Genomic DNA, 20990 nt, shown 5'->3' with positions numbered 1-20990 from the left:
CCATTCACCGCCTTCAAGGCCTGCCGCAGATCGCCCAGGCGGCCCAGCAGCACCATGGCAGCTAGGCCCTCCGCCCATGCTCCACAGCATCAACTGCATGTGATAGGGCGCAAAGGTAGAGTCTTGACCCCGACAGGCTGCCATATCCTTGGCTGTGCTGCTCCTTATGGGCTGCGCCCAGGGGTGACTCTCCTCCAGGGGGGCTGCTGGTAAGGAAGGGGCCATGGGGGGAGGCAGGGCTGGGGAGATGGCGTGCATGCCCACAGAGAGGGCTCTGAGTGCTGCCTCTGGCACGCGTGCCATAGGTTCGCCACCACTGACTTAGATTAATAGAATTTGTTTTATACAACAATCTCATCTTAACATCTTCTGCTCACGTAATTATACCTCATTGTACCTATATAATATTCTACTTTAAGAAACCCTTTCTCAATCTCCTGCATTCTAGATATTTATCCTTTGAATAGCACTGAATACACATGTATTTGCCAAACAATTAGCACAGTAAACCTGATATATTTTTATTTATACAGCTGCTAATCTCACATTCATGACTCAGAAATTATTCTCAGAGATAATTCATGTGCACTTGCTTCATTTTCATCCCCAAGTAATATTTGCGACAAAAAGATTAGTTTGTACACATATGTATTTTATTTATTTTTTAAAAAGAACACCTGCCCTCACCAGAGCAGCATAACCCTTTTCCATACTGTTAATTTTTTTTTTTTTTTGCAACAGAGGGGAAGGAAAAGGTTGAAAATACAATTTTAAATGCAAATATTATGTTAAAAAAACCCATCCTTATGCATTAAGAAAATACAAAACTAAGTCAGAATTAATTCACAATAATAATCAGCAGGGATTTATTTATTCTGTTATGAGGAAGAGGTGCAACATTATGTAATAAATAAAGCCATTATTTTATGCCAAGGTAACCCGAGTTTTGCATTGTTAAATTGCTTCTAGCAACTAACTATCATTATTTTAGATGAAGTAAACTTAAATCTACATATGCAATTTTCTTCATAGAATCTTGCATCCATTCTTTTCAAGGAGAAGGAACAATGACTTTGAAAATTCCTGGCATACAAGATGGGTATCTGTCTTCAGAATCCTAGTTTGGTTTCAGAGATTCTACAACCTTATATATGTATCTTTGATTCAAAACACAAGAACCCCCAAAATTTCATGTTACATTCCTGAGGGATTGATTTGTATCCCATCTGCAAAACTTTTCATGATGTACAGCATGTCAACAAATGCACAACAAATGCACACTGTGATGGGAGGGGTATTCACCCTGGAAAAATATTAGTTGGATTTTAAGTCACAGTATTTAAAATAATATAAGGCAGCAGGTCTAAGAGAAACTCCACCTTTTGAAACTTACTGTACACAATAAAAAACTTGCCTGGAATCTCCAGTATTAAATAGATTACTCAACATGATTTAAAATAATATGTGCACTAATCATCTAGCTTGGAGAAATGGCATCAGCTTTAAGCTAGGTCAATTTTATGGCAATAGTTGAAAGTCAGTCTCCTGAGCTGAACTCCATTTTTTTTTTTTTTTTTTGACCAGGGGATGGAAGTTCAAGGCTCCCAAAAGGAATTCATTCCCATCTTCACCTCAAACTGCCCTAGAAGATGAAAAGGGATTGAAATCAATATGCTTGTGTTCTGCATGCCATAAATTGCCCTTCTTGAGACAGATAGATTTTTGAAATGACACGTGGACTGTTTTTGCAGACTCCAAAACAACCAGCTAGGTTTCAGCCTAGTGTGAACCCGGTCTGCATTGTTAGTGTATGTTTAAGTAGATCATGCAACTGCAGAAAATTGGGCAAACTGAGTAAACTATGGTTGGATAATTATGAGTAAGCCTGCCATGCAACCACAACCTTTGTCAATATTCCCACATCCCTCTAACTCAGAGGTCCCCAACTTTTGGGGCACCACGGACCGGTTCCATGGAGAGGTTTTTTTTTATGGACCGGAGGGGGCATGGTTTAGTGTGCTGCCTGCATCCTGCAGATGAGGCTTTGCTTGTTTGCACGGACCGGTTTGTGGCATGCCGATCAGAGTTGTCTCAAAGATGCTTTTCCAAAGGCAACCTTATTTTTTTTTTCCCCTTGAGGAGGAAGAAAACGTTTTGGATGAGAAGCAAAACATCTTCAAGGAAAAAAAAATAGCGCAGGTGACTTTTGAAAAAGCATCTTTGAGTCACCAGGAGAATTTTTTTTTTTTAATTTGACATATTTGTGTAAACCCAGCTATTCAATAAACCATGGTTAAGCAAGCCATGGTTTAGCATATATGAATTCAGTCAATGAAACAACTCATTAGAGATGATTAACACATCCTGGTGAGAATTAATCAGATAAACATTCTGTGGATGGATATCTGGATTGAAATACACTTATCTCTTGGATTTGCACTTGTTCTAATTTTGCAATGCATTTCTCAATTCCAAAAAACATTCCAAAACACTTGTCGTTCAAATGTTCCAATAAAATAATTAAAATGACAATACAAACTATAATAGTTAAGTAATGGAATGTTTTGCTCTGATTTTAAAAACACAAGTGGAATGGAATTCATTGAAATTATCTGCTCATTTGTACCTCTTATCAGAGGGAAGGGCAGTTTTTAGACTTGGATCTATTCTGCTTTTTTTCAGTCCACCAATTGGAGTCAGGTATATGCTAAAAATTAAAGAAGGACCAAGGATCAGCATTTAAAGGCCTCACACAACCCCATCTTTCATAATCCCAGTAGTATAATTTAGAGTTAGAGGTGGCATTGTGTAGCTGCTATTGTTAATTGGGAGTCAAAAATCCTTATTGATCTACTTCTAGCCATTCTGATATCTGCCTACAAATATTGGCCTCCCTTGGTCTGCTTTTGATATTCCTGTGTGACCTGTTAGTAGCCACAGGAGTCAGCCACATAGCCCAGTGACTGCAATACTCATTTTTGTGGCAAAATTAGCCTGGAAATCTGTACTTTGGAGGAGAAAACAGAGTTCCAGAACCCAGCAATCATGGACAAGTCTCATTGATTTTCTGTCATTCTACCATCTGCTGTCCTGCCAGCAACTTCAGAAAGAGCCAAGAGAGGACTAAGCTCAGAAAGAAAAGAGGTTTTCCTACATATTTTAGGAGCAGAGAAGGCAACTTAAGGCTTTTTGAAGAGAAGAGGGTCTGGAGAAGATCTGCTACATAAAGGCAGCTGCATCAGGAGGAGCGTATGGCAGTGTAGTCCCATCAACCTGGCAAACTGTAGTTGAGATGTTTTCAAGTTGTGCCCAGCATCCGTTACTCACAAATGCTCGCTGAAGAGAGAAACAAAGTTACTCACAACATGCTCAGTTGTCTGTTTATGACAAGACATTTGATGCCTTGGAAATGACAACATTAAACAACTCTTAAGTCCCACACAAACCTCATTTTAGTTCCAATAAGCAGCTAGCTTTGTTTTCAGTTTGCACACCAAGTTAGCAAAGGAGCTTCAATGAACTAAAAATAAATTTGCTTTAGGGGCATGTCCAACCCATGGCCCGCGGAACCCCTGTGGCCCTGGACAGCTAGTAATGCGGCCCCACAAGATCATATAAAAATATAAAAAAATAAGTTGTTATGTATATACATTAACTATACATTTTATATACGACCCAAGACAATTCCTCTACACCAGGGGTAGGCAACCTTGGCTCTTTTATGACTCGTGGACTTCAACTCCCAGAATTCCTGAGCCAGAGTTGAAGTCCACAAATCATAAAAGAGCCAAGGTTGCCTACCCCTGCTTTACACCCAATGCAGCCCAGACCAGCCAAAAGACCCATGCTTTAGAGCAGTGTTTCTCAACCTTGGCAACCTGGTGATGGGTGGACTTCAACCCCCAGAATTCCCCAGCCAGCTATGGTGGGAGTTGAAGTCCAACCATCATCAAGTTGCCAAGGTTGAGAAACTGCTTTAGAGTAGGCATGCAAAGGAACACGCTATATTCTGGATTCACATCTTTCCCTTACATCAAGAGCACATAGCTGAAGAGAAGCCTCCAGTGCAACAGCAGGGCTGTTTTGTGGGCAAAAGATCTCTGGATCCATTAAGGAGATGGAAGGAAATGATGGGGGAAACCTAGTGCTTTCCAAACCCTGGACAAGCTGATAACTCAAGGCAGAGATGTGTAGTGTTTGGGTCTGAAGTGGGCAACCTTCCTGGCTGATACATCAGCCCAGAGAGGTGAGAATGTTTGCCAGGAAAGTTGCCCACTTCAGATCCAAACACTACACATCTCTGCCTTGAGTTATCTGCTTGTGTAAAGGGTCGTAGTTGGCTTCTATATCATCCCTGCTTACAGGGAGTCCTCGACTTACAACTCATCGATGGTGACCTTTTGAAGTTCTGATGGACCTCCCAAAAGGTGCTTACAAACCAATTCTAAAGTTCCGATGGATTTCCCCTCTCCCGCAGTACTGTGATTACATTTCGGATGTTCAGCAACTGGTCTGCTTTTATGGCCATTTGAAGCATCCTGGATCAGATGACTTCAGTTTACGTTTTTTGTACAAAACTGGTGTTTACTTGCAGTTTTTGGCAAATATTGGCAAATGGGCCCCCTAGCGAACAATAAATTCAATTAGCAACCATGGCATTTGCTTAATGGCTGCAAGTTCACTTAATCAGCATGGTGATTCGCTTAACCACCACCACCACCACCAAAAAAAAAAAGTAAAATTGTATAGGTCACATGATTATGACCATTAATGGGCAGGCTCCATTGTGGTCATACGTCGAGGAGTCCCTGTATTACAGAAGCATATGTTCATGCTTACTTGGCAACACGGGACAAAATCTCCTTGACTCGGACAACCAGCCTTTCGTGTTGTATGGGATTGCTCTCAATGGTGCTGTGAAGCTTTGCCATGTAGAAATCAAGTGTTTTCAGTGTGGGGGTTTCACCTGTGCCTGTTGGAAAGAATCTCATTAGCTGCTTGAGCAGCAATTAGCATCCTTGCTGATTAACATTTTGTAGGATATGCTGAAGCGAGCGGAGAACAAACCTCGCCCTCTGAATTCTGGAAATCTTATCTGGACATAACTTTCAGACAACTAAGAGTTAAAAATTTGCCTTTTTAACAAAGTAAAACATGCCGTTCAGAATGTTTTCTCAATAACATATTCTGTATTCATACTGCATAGTTACAGAACACGTTGACCTGATTCAGAGTGATGACAATGCATAAATTTGCTTTTTTTCCAATTTTTCCATTTTTAACTCTAAAATGTACAGCCAGAATCTAGCAAGTATCTAATTGGAAGAAATTAAAAAGTTTTCTAGTTAAGCTTGGATTTAGAAACTTTCTTAGCACCCATAAACTGTTTTTGCTGCTGCTTGCTTCTATTCCCCTTCCCCTCCCTCCCCAATTTCCTGTTGCCTTTTTTCAGTAGCATTCAGCTTTCATCCATTTATTCAGTGATTGTTCAAAGTTCAGCAGCACTGAAAAAGCAGACACACATGACTGACTGGTCATTAACGTTTCAGCTGTCACAACACCCCCACAGCAATGTGATTGTGATCTGGGCACTCGGATACTTGGCTTGCGATTACAACCTCACGGGGAGCTGCAGTCACATTTTTACAACTTGCCGTTTTCTCAGACAACTTCCCACAAGCAACCTCAATTGGGAAGCCGGCAGCAAAGGCTGCAAGTTGTTCTAGTAAGTCACTCCTGCTTTTTCTCCATCCACAGCACAATAGCATTCATTTATCTCGCTCTACAACTTAAGTACAATGGTACCTCGGTACTCATGGTTAATTGGTTCTGGGAAGTGCAACAAGTACAAAAAACGATGAGTACCAAACAAAATTTTCCCCTAAGGAATAATGTAGTAAGTCACAAGGCAGCCAACACCAACATGTTCCAGCTTGTGGATTGAGTATCAAACAAACTATGAGTATCGGGACAAAATTTTCATGTCAGAATGCGTTGAGTACCAAATTCAATTAGTTTCAAAGCAGTTGAGTATCAAGGTACCACTGTATAAATAACAGGCCTGTCTAAATCCAAACCCCAAGTGGTTTTTCTTTCAGCAATAATCTTGGTGGAAATTTCCAAACAGAATCTGGATGGTCATTTGTCAATTCCTCTACTGAAGGAGGGGCTGGACTAGATGAAATCAAAGATCTTTCTCAGCTCTCACGTTTCTATGATGGCAGTGTTTTCTATGTCAGCACAAACCTCCTGGAAGGACCCCGAAGAGTTGGTCCAAACCTTCTGGTAAATATAACCACCTTAACACTCTTGCATTTTTAACAAAAGTAAAACTTGAGATTGAGAATGGGGCAGTGTTTTGCTTGTGGCACTGTCATGATCAGTGCATCCCTCAAAGATAGATGACTGCTATACACAAGTATTGCAAAGCATGCAGACTTTCGTGTCTCCTAAGTTGGCAAGCACTGTCAAACTACAACTCTCCAGTACCTGGAATGGGAAGGCTGGCAAAACTGGCTGTCAGAGCTTGGCGCACGGTCTGGAGCTGTTGCTGCAGTGCCATTGTCTGCCTCTCCTCCAGTGCAAGCTCCTGCTCTAGGCGCTCCTTGGCGCAGCTCATGCTCTCCGTGTGCTTCTGCAGGATGGTATTCTGCTCCTCAAACTCCGTGTTCATCTTACGCAGCCTCCGCAGCTCTGCTTCCCGTGCTGCTCCAGCAAAGAGAAAGGGAAAACAAGAAGACCAGAATTAAAAAGAAAAAAACACGGGTCACAATCGACACCACTCAGATGTGTTAGTTACAGCTCTCAGAATTCCCAGACTGTGACTGTATTGGTTGGGAATTTTTAGAGGCACCAGAGAGAAATTGGTTTTCAGGACAGTCTATTTGTCTTCCATAATGTCCTAGCAATAAGTAGACTCAACTCTAATGACCTCGCACGAATGTAGCCAATTGGGTTTATCTATGTAATTTGAACCATACTTATGAGTACTGTTTGTCTTCTCCTATAATTTCTAGAGAAATGATTCTAAAAGATTTAGTATCTAATGAGAGATCACAATTTGAACACCGAGGAAGGATCTCCCAGGTGTATTATGAAGAGAGCCAAAACGAAAAGTGAGCTGGTTCAGACACTGCACAAAGCCAACACATCAAAAAGCCAAGATGGTTTATTTTTTGCTTTTATGTTTTAGCTCTATTTGTCAACTGAACCAACTGTGATTTAATAAACTTGCTAACTGAAGAATAACTTAATAAAGACTGTTAATCTAGCCATTTTCTTTAGTTAGTTCTTAGAGCTTGCTACTTGTGCCCATATCCATCTCTAGTATTAAATGCAAATAAAGATTTCCATTCTTTCAGTGATTAATACCGCAATCTCTCTTCCAGCTCAACTGAAGGCCGAAAAAAAGCTCAATTTCAGATTTTCTAGCCATTTTAAGCCAAGTTGGTCCCCTTTTAATAAAGCCACAACTTTTCTAGAAAATATGGGCATATTTACTTTCAAACCTATCTTCATCATTTGTTTCACTTCTTTGTGAAAGAAGGCGGGGCACTGGGAAGAAATGTTATTTGGTAGGCCCCAGTTTTCGTAAGGGAAATCCAGCCTATCTGAATACTAACTACATTGCAACAGTTGCATTTGTACCTTTGTTCTGGTCTAAGAATTCCTCTGTAAAAATAGGGACATCAAATGTTGAGAAGCCATCACTGCCACTTTCTCCAGTCTGCAAGAAAAGATAGATAAGAAAGCTGGGCAAAAAGCATTAATAAATGAAAAGATTACATATTTTTCTCAGTGCGGCGTGGAAATCCTGAAAATTTGGGAACAGACTATGTTACCACAGTCTCTCGGAAGATAATAGCTTTTCTTTTTCAGAATTAGCAATGAAATGTTGAGTATTGCAGTGGAGCTACACTATACATTAATGTGCCACAAGTCTGCTGTCAATCCTCCAGGACAAAGCTAATGTGTTAAAAGGAAGCTTATATCTATGATTCTTCTTATAGCTGAGAAGAATAAACAGTCACAAGCAGTTAATAAAAAGAACACAACCACCATTAAGTTAATGCTCAAGGGACTAAAACGGTATTATCTAGGCCAGTGATGGTGAACCTTTTAGAGACCGAGTGCCAAACCGCACCCCAAAACCCACTTAGGTATTGTCGGGTGCTGGGTGGGCGTGGCCCATTGGGTGGGCATGGCTTCAGTGATAATGGCGGACTGGGTGGGACTAAAAAGTTCAATCAATCAATTCCAACTTTGTGAGATTTTTTTTCCCCGCGAGGTTGAAATTGATTGATTGAACCTTTTTTTTTTTTTTTTGCACATGGTGGCAGAGGTCTAAAGCGAAAAGGTTTTATAAAACCCAGCTAAAGGCCTAAGACTGGGGCGACGGTGTGCGTGCCCACAGAGAAGGCTCTGCGTGCCACCTGTAGCATGCGTGCCAGAGGTTTGCCACCACAGATCTAGGCAGTGCCAAATGGATTTTCCTTAAAAGTGAACTTATCTTTAATTGTTCTCCTAATTTTCAAATTAGTAGGAAGTTCTTAAGACTGCAACAGAAAGCTTTCGTGCAAATTCTAAATCTAAGTTCTAGATCAAAAGCTACATCAACATAACTGCCTTTTTGTAGTTTATCTGTAATTTTTAGGCTCAAATTATTCATTTTTTATTATTATTTTTGCTTTTGACATTCAGATACAAATGTTTTGAAATTGCAGCTCGGTTGCAATAACTACTGCCTAGGGGGGAAAAAACTCCAGAGAAAGTATACTCTTTCCACATTCAGTACGCTACTGTAGTTAAAAGGCAAAGCTGATGGATGCTAAACTATCTAAATGACTAGTAACTAGAAAATATACATAATCACAATTTCTCATTTTCAAGTTTGACATTCCTAAAAGCAAAATCTGACAAATTACCTTGTATCCATTTAGCAATGTGTTCACAGTTCCAGTACCAGCATCCTCTAAAATAATATTTTTTTTAAAAGAAAAAGTTAGTTAATCAAAGCAGGTATCAAGGAGCTGATAATGCCGTCATGATTTGAATTAAATCTCTCCAAAGAAACTGCCTATCCTACCTGATAGACCATCCTAGGGCTTTTAACTTTAACAAGCAGAGGAGAGGGAATATGCAAGGAAAATAAGAGAGTGATATTCACTTAGATCAAGAATGCCTACAGTTGGTGATGCCATGGTAAATAAGACTTTACAGCTGGAAATTTAACCAGTCAGGAGTATCGGATTGTGGGCAAAACGTGTTTACCCATTTGGAGATCAGGGGGAAAAAAAAGAAATCTAAGGAACAAGAAGGAACAAATTGCCTTTGGAAATTGTGGGTGTCTCATCACTGGAGGTTTTTAAGAAGAGACTGGACAGCCATTTATCAGAAATGGTATAGGGTTTTCTGCCTGAGCAGGGGGTTAGACTAGATGACCTCCAAGATCCCTTCCAACTTTATCATCATCATCGTCGTCATTATTATTATTATTATTATTATTATTATTATTATTATTATTATTACTGTTGTTACTGGAGCCTCTTCCCCCCTCCCATTGAGGCATCAAATCAAAATGGCAGGGAGACCACCACCAGTCTTCATGGGATCTTATCTAAAAAGACTAGTCTCCAAGAAGAGTAGAAAATTCTCATTCCTACAATCTTGTCTTAGATAAGCTCATTTGAAACTAGACTTCTGTATGATGTACACATCAAAGGAATGGCTAGCTAATTCTTATGTCGCCATCAGCCTGCTTTGAAAAGTAAGTAGATGGTATTCTTGTAGACCAGTGGTTCTCAACCTGTGGGTCGGGACCCCATTTGGGGTCGAACGACCATTTCACGGGGTCGCCAAACAACGCAGTCTGCCATTTTTCCCCCTTTTCCTTAGCTGTGCTACTCCCTTTGAATAGAGTCTAATTCTATTGGCTTTCAAAAGCCAATAGGAATTGTCCAGGGTATCTCTGCTCTGCTAAGCCCGCCAAAAGCCCCATTCTGCAAACGGTGCTGCACCAGTTGAGTAGTCCTCGACTTACGACCGGTTGAGTAGTCCTTGACTTACGACCGGTTGGGGGTCGCGGCATTAAAAAGGTGGAGAACCACTGTTGTAGACAAATTTCCGCTGCTCCATTTTCCATGGAGGGTTATTTTTAAAGAGCAATTACAAAGAAGGCTGAGAAATTAGCTGGAGGGGAAGAGGGACAGCAAATTGCTGGACAAGTCTGTAAGTCAGGATTCTTAATCTCTTTTTGTGCCATAGACCAGAGACCCCCAATCTGTGGGCCGCGGCCCAGTAATGGGCCATGGGCCACCGGGCCGCAGGACAGGCTGGCCAGTGCACGCACACACACCCAATTGCGCTAGCGCTGCAGCTGTCGGATATGAAAACAGGACACTGCGCCATGTGAAAATGGGCCACTGCCGTGGCTTGGGGCATGAAAATGGGCTGATATCACACCGTGAGGCGCAAAAACAGGCCACAGCACTGCACGAAAACAGGCCAACGCTGTACCTCAGGGTGTGAAAATGGGATGCCGCTACACCTCGGTGCACGAAAACAGCTCGATGCCGCGCTTCGGGCACAGAAACGGCACTGTGCACAAGAATGGGGCAGGGCTAGCAAATATTACGCAAGTGCTAGCCCCACCCTGTTTGCGTTAAGCGCAAACTTGCAGGCCCGCACGTGTAAAATGCTTCCCCCTCCCTTTCCCTCCGGTCCGCCAACCAAGAAAGGTTGGTGACCTCTGCCATAAACCTCTTGAGAGAGTCTGGTTAAGCCTACAGACCTCTTTTCAGAAAAGAAATGTATTTAAATACATAAAAACGTATAGATACAAATGATATTACAAAGTTAACAAGCCTTTCTTGGAGTCCGTTAATTACTTTGTTGCATACAACAACATGAGGAAGAACTACAGTAATGGGGAATCCCTAAGAGACAACTTATACAATTCCTCTATGCTGGATTTCCAAGTATCAGATGCAAGTGCAAAACTGACCTTTCTTGATTTTCTTCTCTTGCATCTTCTCAGCACACAGCTTGTAAGCTTCTGACTGCTGGTATTCCCTCAGCTCCTTCATGTATTGCTGCTTCTCCCGCTCAGCCTCATCCAGATAGCGCTTGAAACACAGGAAAAGTTATGACTGACCCAATCCACAAACTCCATCTCTCTTCATCCCGTGCTTATTTAACATGCTTATAATATAATAATATGCCTATATGGATAGTCCTCGACTTACAACCCTTCGTTTAATGATTGTTTAAAGTTACAGTGGCACATTTTTCGCACTTACAACCACTGCAGGATCCCCGTAGTCACATGATAAAAATTCAAATGCTTGGTAACTGGCATATATTTATGATCATTACAGTATCCTGTGTCAATGTGAACACTTTTTACAACCTTCTGGCAAGCAAAATCAATGGGGAAGCCACATTCACTTAACAACCATTTTGTTAATTGCAGTGATTCACTTAACTATGGTAAGAAAGGGCATAAAATGGGGCAAAATTCACTTAACTGTCTTGTTTAGCAAAGGAAATATTGAGTTCAATTGTGGCCTAATTTGAGGACTACCTGTAACTGGCAAGTGGCTTCAGATTTTGAAGGAATAGTATAGAAAATTATTGATGTTATTTAACTTTGGTGTTGGAGAAGACTTCTAAGAATATCACAGATAGTCAAGAAAACAAACAAATGGATCACTGAATATCCAGACTTCTCAATCAAGGCAGAAATGGCCAGACCCAAATTATCTTATTTCAGATAGATTACATGAAGACCTAGATCTCTGAAGAAGGCTGGAATGCTGAAAAACTGGAAGAAAAGAGAAGACCAGCAGCATAGTGCATTAATTCAATTATAGCAATAATGGGCCACTGATGGAAGACCAGAAGGGTCAGGTTGTGGACAATTATCCAGAAGAAAATCCCCTGTATGGTCACTAGGAACCAACCTGATGGCCTCAGATACTTGGGTTGATGTACAGTAAAAATAGAATTCAAACTTCCAGAAGCAAAACTCAAATAGTAACTTCTAGATTAACATTAGATAGGGACAAAATGCCAGTAGTCTTCCACTTATGACCATAATGGAACACATAATTAAGGCTGTAGGTCAGTGATTCTCAACCTTTTTAATGCCGCGACCCCCAACTGATCATAAGTCGAGGACTACTCAACCGGTCCTAAGTCGAGGACTACTCAACTGGTACAGCACCGTTTGTAGAATGGGGCTTTTGGCGGGCTCAGCAGGGCAGAGACAGCATGGACAATTCCTATTGGCTTTTGAAAGCCAATAGAATTAGACTCTATTCAAGAGAGCTAAGGAAAACGGGGGGAAAATGGCGGACTGCGTTGTTTGGCGCCCCCCGTGAAATGGTCGTTCGACCCCAAATGGGGTCCCGACCCACAGCTGAGAACCACTGCTGTAGATTGTGCTGGCCATTAAGCAGATCATGTAACCATGTCCAATTTTATGACCTTTTTTGAGGTAGTCGTCATGCTAACATTGCAGTCGTAAAGCAAACCTACTGTTCACAGTGAGCATTTTTTACTGGAAACTGGAAGTAAACTCTGGTTTCTGTTAAAAAAAAACCTGCCATACTTTGCAGTCCCAGGATGCTGCAAATGCTCATAAATGCAGGCTGGTTGCCTAAAAAAAATTTCAATCATGCAACCCTGGGAGAGAGGAGGCATCGGAACTTTGAATCCAGATTGTATCTTTTTTGGGTCCGTTGTAACTTTGAATGGTCGTTAAGGAATTGATTATAAGTTGAGGGAACCTGGAAGTAAGATTTGACACTTATTTGTGCCTAAAAATCACAGAAAACCATACCTATTTCCATGTTCTCTCACCTGTTTTTCTGTGGGCTGTAGTTTACTCCACTCTGCTCCCAACATTTTTGTGATTTCAGGGAAGGGCAAATCCGGGCGCTGCATGCGAATTTGCTCCCGTCGTTCGTTCAGAAAGCGGACGTAGCCCGTCACGGGGGCCTTCGGTCCATTCGGAAGGATTTTCTTCCTCTTCTTGCCTTTCGGCCAGCCCCGCTTTTTCACCGGCTGCCCACAGCGGAAACATAAAAGTTTGGGTTACTCCACTCTGCCTGGCATTTCTGCAGGCCTGTGTTCAGGGCTGCCACCACATATCTGTGGGAACCCCACACAAGCAAAAGGAAAAGTCCTGAACTACGATCCTCATTGTGGGATTCAGTAGATGTGGAAACTCTGGCTACACTCTAAAATGAAAGTTTCTAGTCCTCAGAAATGTATAGACATCCTTGAAAGGATGGAGTCCAGTAGAATTGGGGCAATTGGACGGAGCTGAGCGTTTACTGGCCAGATGCCCTTCCTAACACCTATGTGGAATTCTCAGATGATTTTTGTTTTCTTTGCGCTCTAAGAAACATCTGCCACTGCTTAGGACTGATCTCTCAACCTTCCAAGTGGGAGGCAAGCATCTTCACCACTAGGCCACCATTACACTCCAAAAAAAGCATACCGTATATGCTGGCGTATAAGACGACTTCCGCAAGCGCTAAACTCGGCGCCAAAGATGGGGGTCGTCTTATACGCCGGAAATACTGGTAGTTTCCAGCGTATAAGACGATGTTCTAGGAATGCGGCTCAGTGACAAAGACGGGGGTCATCTTATACGCCGGGTCGCCTAATGCGCCGGCATATACGGTAATTATATTAATCTAGCAAAAAGATAAAATCATCTGCAAAATGAGCTAGACTCCTAGCAATTTTGTCCATTTAGCTTTCTTTGCAACAATGTAGAAGCTGTTTGCTATTTTTTTCTGGATGTTTAAAACTCCCAGCCCAGCCAATAATTCTGGTACAGTGTTTCTGGTGACTTCTCATCCAAATACACTGAGATATGACCTTGCTTAGGATTATGAAATATAAATACAAGTTTGGTTGAAGTTGTCACTGGGCTGAGTGATCTAATCTATACATCACCAAATTCAACGCTTAAACTTTTTGTATGAAAAGTTTGGCCATTGTTATTTCGATACTTTTAAGATGCTATAAACACATTCCAATTATATCACCCGTAGGCCCCAAGTCACCAGATTTCCTGCTGACTGCTCTTTTTTTTGAAGCACTTCCTATGACACCTAATCAAAATTTTGCAGCAGAATCAGGAAAATGCTAAGATGATATTACACCCTGATTTACTAAGGGCATTTCCCTTCTCAGGTGAGCTATTTTTTTTTAAAAAAAAAAAAATCAAAATTGACAGCCTGTTTATATAGACGCACCAGGGGGCTCACCTCTTCTTCGCCATGGGGCTTCTCCCCAATTAACCGAGGGGTCTCGCCTTTCTCCTGCTTAATAGCCACTAGGAAGTTCCCATGTTGAGTTTTACTTGCAGCATTCCTGTAATCCAAAGTTACAAGCAAAGATTTCCACAACAGCAATGGAGAACTTCAAAACATACTAATTCTACCATCAAAACTCAAAAAAAAAAAAGGTTTAGGGATATAGCTAAAGAGTTAAATAAATCAGTAAGAACAACAGGTACAAGAGGTAGCAACTAAAACCATCCCAAAGAAAAAGAAATGCAAGAAAGCAAAATGGCTGTCTCAGGAAGCTTTGCAAATAGCTGAGGAAAGAAGGGAAGCGAAAGGCAAAGGAGAAAGAGAAAGATACACCAATTGAATGCAGAATTCCAGAGAGTAGCTAGAAGAGATAAGAATGCCTTCTTAAATGAACAGTGCAAAGAAATAGAAGAAAACAACAGAACAGGGAGGACCAGAGATCTCTTCAAGAAAATTGGAGATATGAAGGGAACGTTTCATGCAAAGATGGGCATGATAAAGGACCAAAATGGAAGGGACCTAATAGAGGCAGAAGAGATTAAGAAGAGATGGCAAAACTACACAGAAGAACTATACAAGAATGAGCTTAACATCCCAGATAACCACAAGGAGATGGTCACTGACCTCGAACCAGACCTCCTAGAATGTGAAGTGAAATGGGCCTTAGAAAATCTGAGCAACAACAAAGCTAGTGGAGGTGATAGTATTCCAGCTGAGCTATTCAAAATCTTAAAAGACGATGCAGTAAAAGTGCTACACTCAATTTGCCAGCAAAGTTGGAAAACTCAACAGTGGCCACAGGATTGGAAAAGGTCAGTTTACATTCCAATTCCAAAGAAAGGCAATGCCAAAGAATGTTCAAACTATCGCACCATTGCACTCATTTCACATGTTAGTAAAGTTATGCTTAAAATCCTACAAGCTAGACTCCAGCAGTATGTGGAGCGAGAACTACCAGAAGTACAAGCAGGATTTCAAAGAGGCAGAGGAACTAGAGATCAAATTGCCAACATACGTTGGATCATGGAGAAAGCTAGGGAGTTCCAGAAAAACATCTACTTCTGCTTCATTGACTATGCTAAAGCCTTTGATTGTGTGGATCACAACAAATTGTGGCAAGTTCTTAAAGAGATGGGAACACCAGACCATCTTATTTGTCTCTTGAGAAACCTATATGCGGGTCAAGAAGCAACAGCGAGAACTGGACACGGAACCACTGATTGGTTCAAAATTGGAAAAGGAGTCCGGCAAGGCTGTATACTGTCGCCCTGCCTATTTAACTTATATGCAGAGCACATCATGAGAAAGGCAGGGCTAGATGAATCAAACGTTGGAATTAAGATTACCGGGAGAAATATCAACAACCTCAGATATGCAGATGATACCACTCTAATGGCAGAAAGTGAAGAGGAACTAAAGAGCCTCTTGATGCGGGTGAAGAAGGAGAGTGCAAAAGTTGGTTTGAAACTCAACATTAAGAAAACCAAAATCATGGCATCCGGCCCTCTCAATTCCTGGCAAATAGATGGGGAAGAAATGGAGGTAGTGACAGATTTTATTTTTCTGGGCTCCAAGATCACCTCAGATGGGGACTGCAGCCAAGAAATTAAAAGACGCGTGCTCCTGGGGAGGAAAGCTATGGCAAATCTAGACAGCATACTAAAAAGCAGAGACATCACCCTGCCAACAAAAGTGCGCATAGTCCAGGCCATGATTTTCCCAGTTGCAATGTATGGCTGTGAAAGTTGGACCATAAGAAAGGCTGAGCGCAAAAGAATTGAGGCCTTTGAACTGTGGTGCTGGAGAAGACTCTTGCGAGTCCCTTGGACTGCAAGGCGTTCAAAACGGTCGGTCCTAGAAGAGATCAACCCCGACTGCTCTTTAGAAGGCCAGATCCTGAAGTTGAAACTCAAATACTTTGGCCACCTAATGAGAAGGAAGGACTCACTGGAGAAGGGCCTAATGCTGGGAAAGATTGAGGGCAATAGAAGAAGGGGACGACAGCGAATGAGATGGCTGGATGGAGTCACTGAAGCAGTAGGTGTGAACTTAAATGGACTCCAGAAGATGGTAGAGGACAGGAAGACCTGGAGGAACATTGTCCATGGGGTCGCGATGGGTCGGACACGACTTCGCAATTAACAACAACAAGAACAACAGAGAAAAATAAAGGTGTAGGATTATTTGTTTAGAAAAAAGCCCTATGAAACACAATCAGACTTTTGATTAGTTTTGAAATCTTTTAAAAAAACATATTTAAGCTTAAATACATAAAGTGATTCCTAGCATTAATTGAAAAACAAATCATCCTAATTGAAAAAACTGTTTTAATACAATGACTCACTGGGCATGCCCAATTTGTTTTCAGTTAAGAATTATAGCACAAATATTAAACCACTATACAAGCAAGTATGCTAATTTGCTTGTAGGTTAGACTAGAGCTCATTTGCTCAGAAAGTGAAGAGATACAATGCTAATATTTTATTGAACCTAAACAGCTGAGATAATAAGCAGCCAACATATAGATTTAAATTGGTACCACAGTCATCTCTGTGTGAGTTGGAACGCTATATAAATGTGTTTAATAAAGAAATGATCCTGCTTTATTTAGGCACACACACAAAATGCAAGTTTGGGTTCAGTTATTAGTGTAAGTTACATGCCTAATTTGCTTCCTTGTTGATGCAAAGAGGAAGAATCAACAGGCAGCATCCACTAGGATGAAGCACACTCATGTGATGGGTTAATAAGGCATTTTGATGTAGTGGGTAAAGTGCTGGTCTAAAAACCAGGAGACTCTGAGTTCCAGTCCTCCCTTAAGCATGAAAGCTGGCTGGGTCACTTTAGGCCAGTCCTTCTCTCTCAGTCCAAGTCACCTCACAGGATTGTTATGAGGGGGGGAAAAAGGTAAGAGCAAGATGCACACCCCCTTGAGTTGTAGAAAAAGAGATAGGATATAAATATGTGGATAGACAAACAAACCTATGTGTAGGACAGTGCCATGCAAATATAACCAGGACTATTAAATTTCAAAAATGAAAGTAGAGGCTGAGTAGGATTTTAGAAGCTGCCCAAGAAAAGGGGATAAGGGGATTTTGCATGTACTCAAGATGTAGGATTTCACGTTTTGAGAATTTAAACATTTAATAGCATTTGTATCAATTCAAAATAGGTTTAGGGAAAGTTTTACATAACAAGTTGGATTTTTTTTAGAAAGATCATATACATAACCCATAGAATCTGTCCGTCTCCCATACACAGCACACACAATCCAATGTCCCCTCTCTCCAAAATAAAAAGTGTTCATCACTTACAGGAGTCCAGTAGATTGCTTAGAGCTCTGCGACATTCCTTTTCCTTGAATTCAAAAAAACCATAGACGTCCACTTAAACTAAGGGACCTAAAAAAGACATGTGAAAATTATTAGTGTAAATTACAATTAGCTTGGGCAGGAAATAATTTACACAGAAGATTAAATGGCTCTTTGCATCTCTGAACTCCTTTTCTGAATGCCTAAATGATGAATCCAGCAACTTAGCCCTTACAATGGCTGAGCAAAAGCCCTTGCAAAGAAGACAAAATACCTCACTTTTTTTCTTGGTTCAATAATTGTGTTTCAGAAGTAAGATGACCCTGTAAGAGAGGCTCCATTTGCATAGATTAAGAAGTAAAGGCACTGCAGGATCAATCTATGTTATGTCCAAAAGCTTTTAACCGGAAAACTTCAATAGACTAGGAGGGCAACTGCAAGAGAATGTCTCCTCTAGAATATAACAATGGCCCTCTTAGGTAAATTAACAGAATGGCCATTGCTACATTCTTCCTCAATGGAAGCTCTTCAGCTATGCTGGACTGCTACCCCCATCATCCCCAGTCAGCATAGCCAATGGGAATTAGGAGAATTGCAGTTATATAGTAAATTAGCTGCCAGATAATGAATTACAATGCTAATCTATGTACAGTAGCTTAGTGTGTTTCAACTTTGACAACTTTAAGACCTGTGGACTTCAACTCCCAGAATTCTTCAGTTAGCTTGCTGGTTGGGGAATTCTGAGAGTTGGAGTCCACACATCTTAAAGTTGCCAAGGCTGAAAAACACTGTAGCTCAGTATTTTGGACTGAGAAGCTACATAACCTTAAACTAGTGATGGGGAATTTACGATCCTCCAAATGCTGCTTGCAACATCAACAGCTGCTCCTGTGGCTAGTGGGGACTGCTGCCCAACATCTGGAGAATTACAGATTCCCCGTCTGTAAAGATAATTAGCAACATGGGAATGAGTACTCCAATTTACATGCTAAGGTAGATAAATAAATGCCTCTGTATGTTTTGTTCATTAAATAGGTTTACAATGGAACCATGGTTTTCTCAACCCAGTCTTCAGATTTATATAGCATACTGTATCATTAACCACATGGCCCAGATTTACCCAACACATTTGTATGGCCAGTCTGTATTATGCAAACATAGCCATTGCGGTATATGCAGAATCAAACACCAATTTGAACAATAACATTAATTGATGCTCCATTCATATTGCTGAAATTCTATATTAAAATTTCTACAGAGCGACAATGAAATGGATGGATGGCAAATTCGGAGCAGATGCCTCCCCTCCCCTCCCCTCAATCCCACCTCACTTAGTCGCTCACTACACAATATTAATTTCTGGAATTCATTGTTCAAGATGCAAGGCTGACTGCCGAAACACACAACTTAAGAAACAACAGTATAACAATTTCTAGAGAGGAGTAGGGTGAGACAGGTAAAAGAGAGCCTCCATTTTCAAAGGCATTGTACCATCGCTAATAGGAGAATTGTTACCCTTAGGCTTTTTTGGGGAAGCCTCCTGAAAACATTTGACTGGCTGCAGCATTTTGCAGCTAAGGGATTGTTACCATAGAAAAGCTCCACACGGCCATGCTGGCTGGAGGTTTTTATGGGTTTTGCAATCCGGGACGTTTGAAAAGCGTTTTAGTTGAGGCTGTTCTAATTCAGACTAGGAACACGGAAAATCTCAACATGTGGAAGAAAACCCCATTAAATTAACATCAATGCTCTCGAATAACTAGAGTGGGAAGAGGACAAGAAAAGAGGTAGCTAGACCGCCCCCCTCCCTCCATGTTTCCCTCCCCGGATCTCCCCAAATAATTCATGGATTCTTCCGGAATCATCCACCTTGCGCAGCCCCACATCCCACCCCCCGCCTCCGTCTTTGGTATGGCCGATCTGCCCGCTCCCTCTCATTGCAACCATTACTGTACAACATTGTTTCCCAAAACTTTCCTGATCTTTCTGCTCTTTTTTCTCTTTCTCGTCTCTTTCACCAGCAGAAGCGCCTCCTCCTCCTCCTCCTTTCCTTCCCCCGCCCAGCTGTACCATTATGTTAAACCAGCTTCATTCTCGAGGCGCTGATTGGAGAAGAGCGGCTTCCACTCTCTCAGGATAGGCCAGCTTCTTTATTTCTCCCCGCCCGCCCGCGTGTAATGAATACGTCATGACTTTCAAGCCTATGGGTTGGTTGGAACTCTGGCCGGAGCCAATGAGAGCTCTTAAAATGCTCTTAAAAATAGCAGCAGTGTTCATCATAGGAGTTCTAATTAAATACTTAGGAGGCATTTCCTCGCCCTTCTCCATATTTATCATTGAGTTGCTTTTATTATAATCTATCCACTCTTGCTTCGTATTTTAAATAAGGAGATAAAATCGCACAGCATTAGACTATCAGGTCCCAAAAAACAAAGTTGTTGCCCAACGCAACAATTGTGGAAAGGAACTGTGACTCCACTTCCGGAAGTCTTAAAAGTCCCGGACCGGTGTTTCTTGGTTATAAAGGTTGTAGCCATTGGCAAGGAATCAGTAAATCAGCATCTGCAAGACAGGCAGAAATTCAACAGGAGAAACTTCCTTTGTGTTCCCTATTAAGAAAGAAAGAAAGTGAGGGAAGTTAGAAAGAAAAAAAGAAAGTGAGGGAAGTTAGCCCAGAGAAGGAAATATTAAAAAGGCAGAAAAATATATTTTTCCTCAAAAGGACTTTTTAAAACCAAGCCTGGCCCCAAATCTATCTCTCTGCCCCAAGCAAGACTTTAGCCCCATACAAATGCAGATGTAAAACCATCAGAAAGTTGGAGCCAGAGCAATCAAGACAAAAGAGAAGATCTGCATACCCCATCCAAACTCTAGGAGTCATTAACCCCATCACCTGGGAAGCAGGATATGATAAGAGAATTAAACCACAGATATCAAGGTCTAGACAAACACTCAGAAACAGCTCAAGGTTCATGCCACAGGAACAGGAAACTATTCCAAACAAAAGGCTGGAGGGGGTATAAAAAACCTACTACCCCATGTGGTCTAGACAAACACTCAGAAACAGCCTCAAGGTTCATGCCACAGGAACAGGAAACTATTCCAAACAAAAGGCTAAAGGGGGTATAAAAACCTACTACCCCATGTGCTCAGCCCTTCTCTCCTCTGCACTTTCCCGAAGAACCATCTTTCTGCAATAAAACTGTAACCTCCTTCCCAAAGCAGCTGCCATGTTTGCTTATTTATTCCCGGCTTGGATGAACCAGGATGAAGACTTACTTCTAACAAAAGAAAAGAAAGAAAGAAAATACATTATGCTCTCATGTCCAGGAGGATTCCCCCCCCCCCG

General features: G+C 41.4%; 1 protein-coding gene across 2 annotated transcripts; it reads right to left on the bottom strand.

The window, feature by feature from the left end:
• Positions 1-631: 631 nt before the first annotated feature.
• On the bottom strand, positions 632-19672 carry HMG20B (high mobility group 20B). 2 transcript variants are annotated; one of them, XM_039334755.1, is made up of 10 exons: positions 19619-19672; positions 17645-17731; positions 14271-14388; positions 12862-13065; positions 11003-11123; positions 8925-8971; positions 7648-7726; positions 6490-6705; positions 4840-4972; positions 632-3336 (listed from the first exon to the last, which is right to left on the bottom strand). In XM_039334755.1, exons 2-10 carry the CDS (start codon positions 17677-17679, stop codon positions 3324-3326), a joined length of 966 nt encoding a protein of 321 aa, XP_039190689.1. In that variant the 5' UTR covers positions 17680-17731; positions 19619-19672; the 3' UTR covers positions 632-3323. The 2 variants fall into 2 exon arrangements, with proteins under 2 accessions (XP_039190689.1, XP_039190690.1); XM_039334756.1 differs by having other exon boundaries at positions 14283-14388.
• Between the last annotated feature and the right edge of the window lie 1318 nt (positions 19673-20990).

The sequence above is a fragment of the Crotalus tigris genome, unplaced genomic scaffold, assembly GCF_016545835.1.
Source record: "Crotalus tigris isolate CLP2741 ecotype Arizona unplaced genomic scaffold, ASM1654583v1 scf7180000017633.3093840, whole genome shotgun sequence".
In the NCBI taxonomy this organism is placed as follows: domain Eukaryota; kingdom Metazoa; phylum Chordata; class Lepidosauria; order Squamata; family Viperidae; genus Crotalus; species Crotalus tigris.
Note: the sequence above shows the minus strand (reverse complement) of the source record. Positions and strands in the feature narration are given on the sequence as shown.

Bases quoted from the DNA above. Each gene is read 5' to 3' on its own strand.
- HMG20B (XM_039334755.1), bottom strand. From the start codon at position 17,679: ATGTCGCAGAGCTCTAAGCAATCTACTGGACTCCT. The intron at 11,124-12,861 runs GTGAGAGAACAT...CTGTGTTTCAAG, and splicing joins TACAGCCCACAGAAAAACAG to CGCTATCTGGATGAGGCTGA. The intron at 6,706-7,647 runs GTACAAATGCAA...TTGCTGGAGCAG, and splicing joins ATTCTTAGACCAGAACAAAG to CACGGGAAGCAGAGCTGCGG.